The 12,783-nt window shown below is 36.5% G+C and overlaps 1 protein-coding gene across 1 annotated transcript; it reads left to right on the top strand.

Annotated features, from left to right (window-relative positions):
* Positions 1 to 1,628: 1,628 nt before the first annotated feature.
* LOC310718049 (arrestin domain-containing protein 3-like) lies at positions 1,629 to 12,315 on the top strand. Its single transcript, XM_083526553.1, has 7 exons — positions 1,629 to 2,116; positions 5,058 to 5,099; positions 6,154 to 6,214; positions 8,036 to 8,177; positions 8,578 to 8,674; positions 8,772 to 9,028; positions 9,614 to 12,315. The coding sequence occupies exons 1-7, from the start codon at positions 1,861 to 1,863 to the stop codon at positions 10,157 to 10,159; spliced, it is 1,401 nt and encodes a 466-aa protein (XP_083382679.1). The 5' UTR covers positions 1,629 to 1,860; the 3' UTR covers positions 10,160 to 12,315.
* Positions 12,316 to 12,783: the final 468 nt, after the last annotated feature.

Raw genomic sequence — 12,783 nt, 5'->3', positions numbered from 1 at the left:
GGCGTGTAGGCGAGAGCAAGACGAGTTTTGACAGTAACTAATACTGTAACGCTGTGTAATACTGTGGGCGTGTTTCCGTTTATTCAGGTCTGTGCGGCAGTAATGGCGAGTTGAGGCGAGAGCAAGACGACTTTCTCAAAGTGGAAATATGCTCATTATTTGAGTATAAGTTGAGTATAAAGACAAAAACTTTTTAGTCAAATGTAAGCTGTGTCTTTCTGGTTCGAAGCTCGTATCTACTGCGATAAACAGCAACTCCAATCTGTCGAAGCTCCTCCAGAAACTCCATGCCTCGACGAAGCTAGAAGCTAACCCGGTGTTCTGTTCCACATTGTTGATAGTTTTCATACTTAAGCTGTGAAAGGAACATTTTTAAGAGCTCAACACAACAGCAGAAGCCACTTTAGTTTTTGATTCTGAATATATTATTCAGCTTGTTTTGTTATTTATTTCAGAAATCCTTGTGATATATTTAGTTACTTTTTGAATGAAGTAACTAGTAACTGTAACTAGTTACTATTTTTTAGTAACTAGCACAACACTGGTTAGAAGAGTGTTGTCTATGTCCGGGAACTTGGCCGATCAGCTGGACCTGGATCTGGCGAAGTGCAGGTGGTTCAGCATCCAGTGTGACGAGTCCGTGGACAGCAGCAGCTGATAGTCTTTATCCACAAACGAAGAAGTTCTGACACTACTGCCCCTAAAGACAACTACGAGGGGAGTTGACATCTATAACACGGTGAAGGAGTTTTTCGCGGAGAAAAAAGTGTCATTGGAAATTTGGTATCAGTGACTACCGACGGGGCTCCTGCCATGATCGGCCGACATACAGGCTTCATCGCTCACTGTAAAGGTGACCCAGAGTTCCCAAACATCATGCATTACCATGTGCAAAGGTGATCGGCTTTGGGCACGTGGTAGCTCAGTGGTTAAGGTACTGGGTTACTGATTGGAAGGTTGACAGTTCAAGCCCCAGTATCGCCAAACTGACACTCTTGGGCCCTTGAGCAAGGCCCTTAACCCTCTGTGCTCCAGGGGCACCATATCATGTCTGACCTCAGCATCTGAGCAAGCTGGGATATGTGAAAAACAAATTTCACTGTGCTGTTATGTACATAATTATGTACACAAATAAAGGTTATTCTACCCTCATAATCACCTCTCCAGAGCTAAACAGCACAAAACATTCAAGGTGCTATTGGAAGTCACCATCTGAATATGGTGACGTGCTACTACACACGGAAATCTGATAGCTCAGCAGGGGACAAATTTTGCTAAATGTTAAATGAAAGATATGATAATTTTGTTAAAAATGCCACAGATTTGGTGATAAGTTCAGTCAAATCTGAAAGTTGATTTTTGTATGTTACGGAATTGATAATCTGTAATTAGCTAGTGAGAATGTTGTAGAAGTGATCATTTGAGAATGTAAATACTTGCAGAGATTTATAGAAATAAAAAAATACTGATATTTATCTTTCCTACCTTGTTAAATCATGGTTAATAATTATTGTGAGAAATTATTAACATGATCAGTGTCTTCACATAGATAAACATCATTGGTTATTAATAATAACATAATTAAAGGTAAATTGAGCAAATTTGTTATTTCAGAAGTGTGTATGAAACTGGTAGCCCTCCACATTATTCGGTACCCAAGAAGTAGCTCTCAGTTTCAAAAAGGTTGGTGATCCCCCTATTTAGATCTTTGAATACAGACTGTTTGAGCCGTTTGGCTTTCCACACTGATAAGGCTTCAGAGGAAGTGTCTGCTGTTTACAGTCTCTCCCGCTGTGCTCGAAGGAAGAGGTCGGGGTGTTTAGTTCGTTCGCGCGTTGTGCTACAAAATACTACACTAAAATGTCCACGATTAAGCAGCTCTCCTTGACTTACGACGCGGTTAATAGCAGCAACACGTTCACAAATGGCGATGTGATCAATGGCCGAGTCGCTTTCGAAGTCACCAAAGAAGTAACGATTGAAAGCTTATATATAAAGTGTAAAGGAGATGCAAGAGTGAAATGGAGCGAGAGGCGCAATGACAAAACCTATTCTTACAGTGCAAATGAGAGATACTTCAAAATCAAACAGTACTTCATTAAGGATCCCAAGAAAGGTGAGGTTGTGTTTGTTCACCTACAGCTACAGAACATATACTGTACACACCAGCCCTTTTAATGGGCGGGCGTGCGTGTGTGTGTGTGTGTGTGTGTGTGTGTGTGTGTGTGTGTGTGTGTGTGTGTGTGTGTGTGTGTGTGTGTGTGTGTTTTGCTGGCAGGGAGGGAAGGGGGGTAACTATGTGTGTAACTATAGGATCTGACCAAAAATCACAAATCTATTAAACATAAATTTATTGAACCTAATATGGAGGTATGGATGTGTTTGTATTTGCCTTATAATCTAAAATCTTTGGTTTTCAGCACAGTTTGATAAGGTGATAGTAAATGCTCGTGATCACAGGTGATACGTGATATTACAGGAGGCCATTTTCAAGTTAATTTCTATAGCGCTTTTCACAATGGACAATGTCTCAAAGCAGCTTTTACGCAACCTAAGAATGAAAGTGAATTATGTTTATTTATCCCTGATGAGCAGCCTGGAGCGACTGCGACAAGGGAAAAAACTCCCTTAGATGATGAGAAAGCAACCTTGATAGGAACCAGATTCAAAAGGGGAACCCATCCTCATATGGGTGATATCAAGGGTGGGATTATAAATCAAAACACTGGAGAGTAAGAACACCCATAAATACCGGAGTGTGTGATTTATGAGAAATGTCCTTTCTACAGTCTAATACAGTCAGTTGACTTTGTGGAACCAGGAGCTACTGAGCAACTCATAAAATAGCTCAACATTTGAGATGATCATAGATCCAACACCTACTCCTCCTTTGCTAGAGCCTTTAAACAATCAGAGAAGTCCAATGTCCAATCTCTACAGAAAGTGGAATTTTAGATGTTTTGGGATGTTTACAGGGATGGCATCTACCATAATCTTCATGAGGTGGCACACAACTGAAGCGGGGCTGCGCCAGCTACGGTTGTGTCCCACCTCATAAAGATTATGGACCTTTAAATGGGTCGAGATGGGTAGAGAAAGAAAAGCGGTGGAGACAAATTAGCGTAGCTGCTGTTCATAATGTTAACAATCACAAGTTGATAATGTACATTTGATCAGATGTACTGGAGCACAAGGTTATATGTGATATGTGTTATGTGTAGGACTCCCTAAAAAGATATGTCTTTAATCTTCACTTAAACTGAGAGAGTGTATCTGAGCCCCGAACACTGTCATGAAGAACACTGTCTATTTCAAAGTTTAGGAGCTAAATGTGAGAATGCTCTACCACCTTTAGTGGACTTTGCTATTCCAGGAACTATCAAAAGTCCAATGTTTTAAGATCTCAAAGTGCGTGATGGATTGTAGTGTGTTAGAAGACTGGACTTTCACCAGGAAGGAAAACACACACAGAAATACATACATATATATACATCTGTGTTGTAGCAGCTATATGTCAGAATGTGATCTCAAAATACTCTTTAATATAAAAAATGTATCTTATAATCGAAAAATACCTACATACATACATATACATCTATGTAATAGTAACAGCAATGTCAGAATGTGATCTATATTCCATCTAATTCATATAAAAAGATTAGTTTTATAATCTCATTTTTATACATAATCGTTTTCTTGTAATTGTCACAACAAAATTAGATTCTTACTTATTTCACCACACTAGAGATTAAATTTCACTAGTGCCAGTAATAGAATGTGTTATTAGTTGAAAGAGGTTATCAGCTGATATCCAAATGGTTAACCACAACAGTAAAAAAAAAAAAACACTGAAAGAAGAATAGAGAAGAAGACATGAAAACCGTTGATTATCTGGTAACTCTGACGCATGTCATGTACATATTAAGCAGTTCTCAAAATTGATGTGCGAAATCAGCGAAAGTGTCAACGAATGGCATGTGAATAAAATTGACAGTGACATCACTGCAAAAGGGAACCTGTTGTCACCCAGATGAACATGGCTTCCTTTAAATCTGGTTCTTCTCAAGGTTTCTTTCTAATATGATCTCAGGGGGGTTTTCCTTGTCACTGCTACCACTGCATTTTAATTAAATGATAAATCTATAGGGACTAATTTATGAATGTATAATGTATACTCACTCTCTTTGTTTCTATAAGGCTGTTTTATGAGCATGTTCATTGTTAAAAGAACAATACAGATAAAAGGGATAAAATACTAAGAACAGGTTAGAAATACCCATACACCTACACATTCCTGCAGTTATTTAATCAGTAAAGTGTTTGGAAGCAGGGCAGTGCATAAATCAGAGTTGGCTCAGCACCTTCAGTTATGTTTATATCAGTTATCGGAATGAGAAAAATGTGATCGCAGTGATTTTGAATGGCATGATTGTTAGATTAGACTGCGTGCTTTGAGTATTTCTATAACTGCTGGTTTTCTGGGAACAGTCTCTTCAACATGAACGGCCAGTCTGGTTCAAGCATTTGAAGACTGCGAAAACGTAGCTTGTTTCATAAATCCTAGTTTCTGCTGAGGCTTACAGAAATGTCTGCAAGAATTGTGATTCAGTTAAGTGAACATTGACCAGAATTTCACAGGAATGTATCCCTGCTACAATAGACAGGTTGTTTTGTGAGTAAAGGGAGGCCCTACCTATTATAGCATAGTGCTTGGCAAATGAAATTTGATTAAAATCCTATAGTTTTCAAATCTTTATAAAATAATAAGTAATGGAAGTTTTCACCATGTGTGGAAATTCTTTTAACCCCAAACTGGTCAATTTGATCCTGTCTCTGTTGTAACAAACATTGTTTTTTATTATAAGCTAAATGTGAAGTGTTGAATTACGTTGACTTTACTTCCGTGTTTATTTTACCATTTCCTTATCTTGGTCACAGATCTTCCACAGTGTTTCTCTAAATGTAAAAATTGACTACAAATTCTATCTTGACCACCCAGCAAGGACACAATGCATAAAGAATTATGCTAAAATTAAGTGTTTTAATTTATTTCACAGGAAATGAAGATCCTGGGGTTATATTAGCAGAGGGAGAGATCTGTAAGTTTTTTTTTTCTACACTATACATTTTTACACCCTTTTTAAAGAACATAAAAAAATAAAAAAACGCAATGATTTATGTGACCTTAAATATTTGTGTAATTATTTCATTTTCTGTTTTTTTTTCCATCTGTCAATGTTGGGAATAACAGAATGTAATGTCTAAAGGAACAAGTGCTAAAGGTACTAAAGGAACAAGTGCTAGCTTACTGTGATCATGATCTTGTTTTTCCTCTGTGGTCAGGCAAATAGATTTCACAGTTATGCAATTCTCTTGGTTAAAGGAGAACAAAAGGTTTGTGTACGTTTGAGACAATTGTACAAAAAAAGATTTATTTAAAAACAAAATAAATAAAAAAATAAAATGCTTCAAATGGTTTTAAGAAAAAAAACCAGAACTGTTATTTAAAACTATTATTAATATAAACTCTAAATAATTTTATTTGCCTCTTTATTTATTCTTTTACTTATTCTTTATTTAGACATAAGATTTAAAAGATGTAGATTATTAAGTACTGTAATCCCCCGCTTTACCGCAGTTCGATATCTTGCGCCCCTGGTTTATCGAGGAATTGCATTTGCCACATAACAAAAATTTTGTTTGGCTGATTTTCCTGGTCTCTCTCAGATAGATCAAAATGTCTATGTGTGTTTAAAGTATGTGCGAGGATGATTTACGGCTTAAACAATCAAAAAAAACAAATGTTACCACTATGATAAACAGGGGATTACTGTATATATATATATATATATTAGGCCATTTTCTCCACTTCTTAGTGTATATGATTTGAACCCATAGGCATGTTTATTTTTATTTCTTTCCCTCTTTCTTCAGTATAACATAAATTTTTAATTGGTTGTATTTTGTAACCTTCAGCTTTTAGTATTCAGTTGTTATATCAACTGTTTAATTTTGTCCTTAACTACATGTAACTGATTGTTTCTTCTCTTGCCCTCTCTCTCTCTCTCTCTTTCTCTCTCTCTCTCTTTCTCTCTCTCTCTCTCTCTCTCTCTCTCTCTTTCTCTTTCTCTTTCTCTTTCTCTCTCGTTCCAGACAGCAATGTAGTTAAGCCCGGAAACCATGTTTATCCATTTAGCTTCCAACTGCCCCATGGGTAAGTATAGTGATTCTCAATTAGCTATTAACCTTTTTGAGATGCCCATTCCAGCTACATCATTATCAGAAATCCTACACTGAAGTAAAATGTATCAAAAATACTTCATTAATTTTTGATTTCTGTAATGGCGCACTCGTGTGCCATTTTCTGGTGGGTCGGCTGATATTTAGATAGCACTCATAACAGACACTGTGATAAAAGCTTTGTCTTCCAAACCTGAGAAACTGCCTATAGAATTCCCACCCAGCTGATTTTAGAAAGTGGCATCCTGGTGCTACAGCAGGTTGCCTTCCGGTTATATTCATTGCATTCGTTCACCTGAATGGGATAAAGCAGTTACAGTATAGGAATGATCAACACAAGATTTACACATTGAACAGACCATTGAATAGAGCTTTGTTTTGCCAGGAGGGATGCATAAAGAACTATGTGTTTGGAGAAAGGAGTGGCGTGATAGCAGGTGTGCCCTTAGGGGTAATGAAACAGAAAACACTAGTTGTGTAAAGGAACTGTAAAGCACTGCTATCTGCTTTCCACATGGTACATTCCATTATACGAATCTGTAGTCCTCTGCACTGCTTGAACAGTAAGCTATCTTCCAATCTAACATGGTACTATAGAAAGGAAATCCTGAACCAATCCTTTTCCTACACCCAGCATGCACACATAGCATGCAGCTGCCCAACAACGCATATAGAAACATATGTGCAGTATCCCACAAATGTGAGGTACACCCCTCACATTTCAGCATTCATTATAGTAGATCTTTTCAAGAGACAATAGTATAGAAATGAAACTTGGATATATTTTAAAGTAGTCATTGTGCAGCTTGTACAGCAGTACAGATTTACTGTCCTCTGAAAATAACTCCACATACGGCCATTATTGTCAAAACAGATGGCAGCAAATGTGAGTACACCCTAAGTGATAACAGCTGTACATTGTTTAACCATGCAACAACGCCACATGTCTTGTTCATCAGGTGTTTTTGTCTGCTTGACAGGACCATACAAATTTGTGTATCTTGCATTAGAGCAGTTAAAATTTGGTGCTTTGAGTACAATTCCCTCATACTGACCACTGGATGTTAAACATGGCAGTGCTCAGACCATACGCCGCACACGGCAACAAGTCATTTTGCATGGCCATCATCTCAGAAGGAAGCCTCTTCTGAAGTTGCAAGCAGTGTGCTGAAGACAACCTGTTCAAGAACATGAATTACTGAAACCATGTCCTGTGGTCAGATGAGACTAAGATAAACTTGTTTGGCTCAGATGGTGTCCAGCATGTGTGGCGACACCCTGATGAGGAGTACCAATACAATTGTTTCTTGGTCAAGCATGGTGGTGGAAGTATCATGGTCTGGGGCTGCATGAGTGCTGCCGGTACTGGGGAGCTGCGGATCATTGAGGGAAACATGGATACCAACATGTGCTGTGATATTCTGAAGCAGTACATGATGCCCTTCTTCAGAAACAGTTTTGACATGTTCACTAAGGCCGTATTCACTGTTGTTGCCAGTTATTTAGACAATAATGGCTGTATGTTGAGTTATTTTTATAGTAACAGTAAAACAATATTACTATGCAAGCTCCACATTGACTACTCTATAGTACAGTAATCCCCCATTTATTGTGGTGGTTACGTTCCAAACCCACCCGCGATAAATGAAAAAAAAACATTCAAAGATCAACTAAATGTAAGAATTGCTACATGGAGTATTTGTATAAACATTTTTTATAGAATGTAAATATTTTGGAGTTAAATGGAAAAGGGGTTGTACCTACAAATAATGTATGCTGTTTTTTTCCTCTGTAGAAATTTTCCTGCATCTTTTAAAGGACATTATGGCTCAGTAAAGTACATTCTTGAAGTCACACTGGATCGTTCATGGAAGATGGACCGCACGGAAACAAAAGAAATCATCTTTGTGCCAAGGCTTAGTGGTGTTAATTTAATGGTAGTTGCTGGTGCATGAATGAATGAATGAATGAATGAATGAATGAATGAATGAATTTAAAAAAATTAAATGCAGTGCAGCAGTTTGGCTGGCAGATTCAGTAGCAAACATTGTTAGTCAGACTTTGTGTGACACCGTAGAAATGTTGCAAAAACATGAAATGTTTTGTATTACACAAGCATTGAAATTTCTAAATTACATAGGTTCTTGTAGAATACTTTTTCTGGAAAAGTTTTTTCTTTTCTATCTATCTACAATTAATTTACTATAGCTTAGCACTGTCTTAAATGAAACCTTATATATAATTCAGTATATAATGTTCAGTTTGTGGAATATTTATAAATGGACTGGTTTAACAGTTATATTTCAGTAATACTGTATTTTGTTGTTTTGCACTCAGAGGCCCCAGACTGGATCTATCGGAAAAAAGATGAAACTTTTCACCTCTGGAAGCACCTCAATGAAAGCCACAATTGACAAGATGGTTTATATGAGAGGTCATTAAAAATCATTACATAAACTAATGCCATTAAACTCACAGGAATAGCCACCGATGTTTAACGCTTATATTTCTTTATGCTTCCTTTTTCACAGGTGAGGTCATGAAGGTTTCCACTGACATTGATAACTCTTCATCCCGCGATCTCAAGATAAAATACAGCATGGAGCAAAAACAGACTTTTCACGCACAGGGTCACTCCAAGTATTCGTCTCGTTCAATTTTCAAAGTTGTCGGGGATCCTGTTCCAGCTGGGTCAAAGCAAACAATCAACACAAACCTGACACTTCCAGAAAATCTGGAAATGACCATTACAAACTGTAATATTATCAAACTGGAGTACATATTTAAGGTAATATGTCCTGTCCTTATTTCTACATACAGCCACCATCTTTAGCTTCTAACCTCAGAAACAAGAGTCATCTACCAATGCTTTATTTTTTTGTAGGTTAGATTTGCAATCATAAATAATTTACTGATTTAAGTTGATAAAAGTCTCCATTTGAGAATAGTCTTAGAACAAATAAATAACGTCTGGGCAAACTTATATATTTATATTTTAGAAAAAAAAAATGATGTAGGCTGACTTTTTCTTTTTTTAAGCTTTTCTAATAATATTGAATATTATGGGTATATTTTGTGAAGCTGACACCTGTGGTCTTAAAGGTCACACGTCATATGAATTAATATATTTCTTATATCCTAAAGATTGTACTGATCGACATTTTTAAATCCAACTTGAAAGTGTTTTCAGAAGCTTGAACTAAAGAAAATCTTTTCAAAAGATCCTTATTAGGTTGTTGAGGCACCATAAACCCCAGAACATCATCAGTGTAATGTAACTGTCTTAAATTGTATTGAGGGTTAAACATGAGGGGGGGAAATGTCAAAGCTTGCCTGTAAAAGCCACTGGATTAATGACATATTTTTCATACAGGTCTATCTGGATGTACCCTTTGCAAGTGACCCAGAGATTTGCTTCTCAGTGATCATTCTCCCTGCAGGCAATATTTTCGTTCCAGTACAAAACCAACCAGCTTTTCAGCCTAATGGGATCCCAATTGGGCCAGGATGGAACCAACCTCTACCTCAGCCTGAATTTGGTCCCATACCCCCAGGTGCTACCTTTGGACCAGCTCCAGGGTTTCATCCTGGTCCGTACCCCTCACCTGCCTATTCAAATCCAGTAGATCCTCCTCCTTCCTATGAAGCCCTCTATACAAATCCAAACGCAACAGCCCCAGGATTCAACCAAGCACTGTCAGCTCCATCAGCTCCACCACCTTATAATCCTCAATACCCTTTAATGGGTTATCCAAATCCAGGTGTCCCTCAGCAACCTCAAGTTCCGAGTGCCCCACAGTTCTGTCCAGGGCCCGATGGCTCAGGCTGTGTTCCAGCAGAAGCCCCCCCAGGATACTGGCCAAATCCAACCACACAACCAGAACCATATCCAACTAAATCCCCTGGGAAACATGAATGATCACAATGTTGATGAAACAAGAAATTAAGGTATGATGCCATAGTAGAGGGCGTTAGGATTGCTGGAATATACATATACACAACATGTTCATATTATATTGTGCTAATATATTATTATTATTATTACACAATGCACATTTATCTATATTATTATTATTGTATTTTATTTTTTTATCTCATTTCATTTTCAAACAGATTGTCAGTTCAGTAAAATAGACAAATTGATCAGAATGCATTTTTACTATCAAACAAATACCAGTGAATAGTGAAATCACTATTCTCAAATATCAAAATAAAATGCTAAAGAACCAAAGATGATAAAATACATGTTTAAAAAAAAAAAAAAAAAAAAAAAGGAAACCTGAAAAACAGAAAGGGAAAGAGTTAATTGAGATTTGTGGCAACATTAGCCAGCATTCATTCTATTCTGTAAAAAAATGTTTGGGTTTATACCCCCATGTTCATAAATGCTGAACAAACAAATAATGAACAAACAGATTATTAGTGAGGTTTCAGGCTTAATTGTGAATGTTTGCTTAACTGGCTTCTGTCAGTATTATGCTACAAATAAAGACCAACTAACAACCAATAGTTGGCCACCTCATCTCTATATGAGCTTATATGAGGACTTTTGCTTAATATTTATTTTACCAAAAAAGCCAAGCTGCATCTATTTCAATATTTCAGTGGTGCATGTTTGGTGAATATTACTTGATGTTTCACTAGAAATGTTTTCCTTTTTGCAACTTTTTGTGAAAACCGAATGACAACGAATGACAACAAACCAGCCAGTAATTATAGGCTTTATGCCTTTCAATGGTGCTCTAATTATTTTATCTGTATAGTCCAAAATGTAAGTATAATGACAATAATTTGGCAAACACCCTTATCCAGGGGGCTTGTCTTTATCTCATTCATAACACCGAGCAACTATGGAATCAAGGGCCTTGTTTAGGGGCCCAGGAGTGGCAGCATGTTGTGGCTGGGATTTGAACTCACAAAAATCCAGTGCCTTAATCATTAAGATACCACCTCCAATATGCATCCAGGGTTCACTGTACTTTACAAAGCTCTTTTTTTGTTCTGTTCTTGAACAATTCAAAAGTAAACACCTGAGAACTAAATAAATGCTGTTAAACCCAGGGGTATGTGAATATAAGACATTCTATTTTGCATACTTCCTGATACATAATACACATGATACATCTACTTCCAAAGTTATTTCGGATATTTATTTTGTAATGATTTATTGTCAACATTTTTTATAAAGATTATTATTCTTGTTTTTACATTTATTCAAAATATTGGCCTTGTGTTTGTGGCCATTACTATTACAGCATGTAACCAAGAAAAAGTGATATAGTGATCATTTAATAGTTGATATGCCATTATTAGAAATAGTGTAATTCATAACATAATAATAATAATAATAACCATGAATAATTTGTACAAAATGTATACAGCCTGCATTTTATTCCAATGTGTAATGAACAAAATGAACTTGGTAGACTGCTTGTTCATCTAATCAACAAATGAACAGTTTTGCAACTACAGATAAAAGCCAGATATGGATTTCACTGTCAGCAAAAGATGACTCATGATAATTTCACTGCACACCACTCCCTCTGTAAACATGACTGAAGTCACGAAAGGTGACTAGGTACAAAAAGGGTGTTGCACTGCATTCATATTACATCTCAAGTGACCTTAATAGAGTTCTTATATAGTGTCTACCCTAATCCTCATCTAACATTGGAGAAATCTGTCTTTGCGTATTACTTCTCATTAATCTCTCGTCAGTATAGTAAAACAATTCAATCTTCGCCTGTATTTCCAGCGTTCAACATACAACAGAACACTCAGGAGTACATAATAGTGATATTAAATAGGAGGGTGAGAGGGTTAGATGGGATACTAAATTTAATTTTTTTTTGCCATTGCTCAATAACAAAACTACCAGGTTAATGCATTAGATTAATGCAAGGTCTTATCTATCACTTGATATGAACAATGCAGAGCAAATGATCACATGCACAATATTCCTATTTTGTGCTTCATGTCTATAAGGGTCTACTGGGTTCTTGTATTTCCTTCAAATACCAAACATTGTAAACATAAAAGTTGTATGTTAAAATAAAAACAAATATTACAGTTCAATCATCTGTGATTTTATTATGAGTTTTCTTTTTTTTTTTTTTTACAATGGAAGTATATGCTTATTCAGTTTATGTTTAGTTCCTCCTCTAAAGGCATTTTGGTGGGTAAAAGCTTAACTAATCTTTAAAAAAGTACCCAATGTAAAAAAAAAAAAAAAAAGTACCTAAATTGTTTAGTTTTTGTTTTACACTGAACAATGTATTTTATATGGAACTTCTCAATTACTGTTCGTATTGTGTTATAATTGTATCATCGAAGTCAGCAAAAAAAGCCAGAGAGAATCTTCTAGGGGTTATTTTAGTATTTTTATTCACCTGTCACAACTGTCACTAAAAGGTTTCCCCGGCCTCGCTTCTTCATAACATTCTCTGTATTTTTCGTACAACTATTAGTGATGCCGTTTCATTGCTTCCAAATTAGTGCAACCTAATCCACTTAAGGAAATGTTAACAGGGAGGCTTACATGTT

This window comes from Silurus aristotelis (genome assembly GCF_946808225.1).
Source record: "Silurus aristotelis genome assembly, chromosome: 23".
Lineage (NCBI taxonomy): Eukaryota > Metazoa > Chordata > Actinopteri > Siluriformes > Siluridae > Silurus > Silurus aristotelis.
This window is presented reverse-complemented; position numbering and strand designations above follow the sequence as displayed.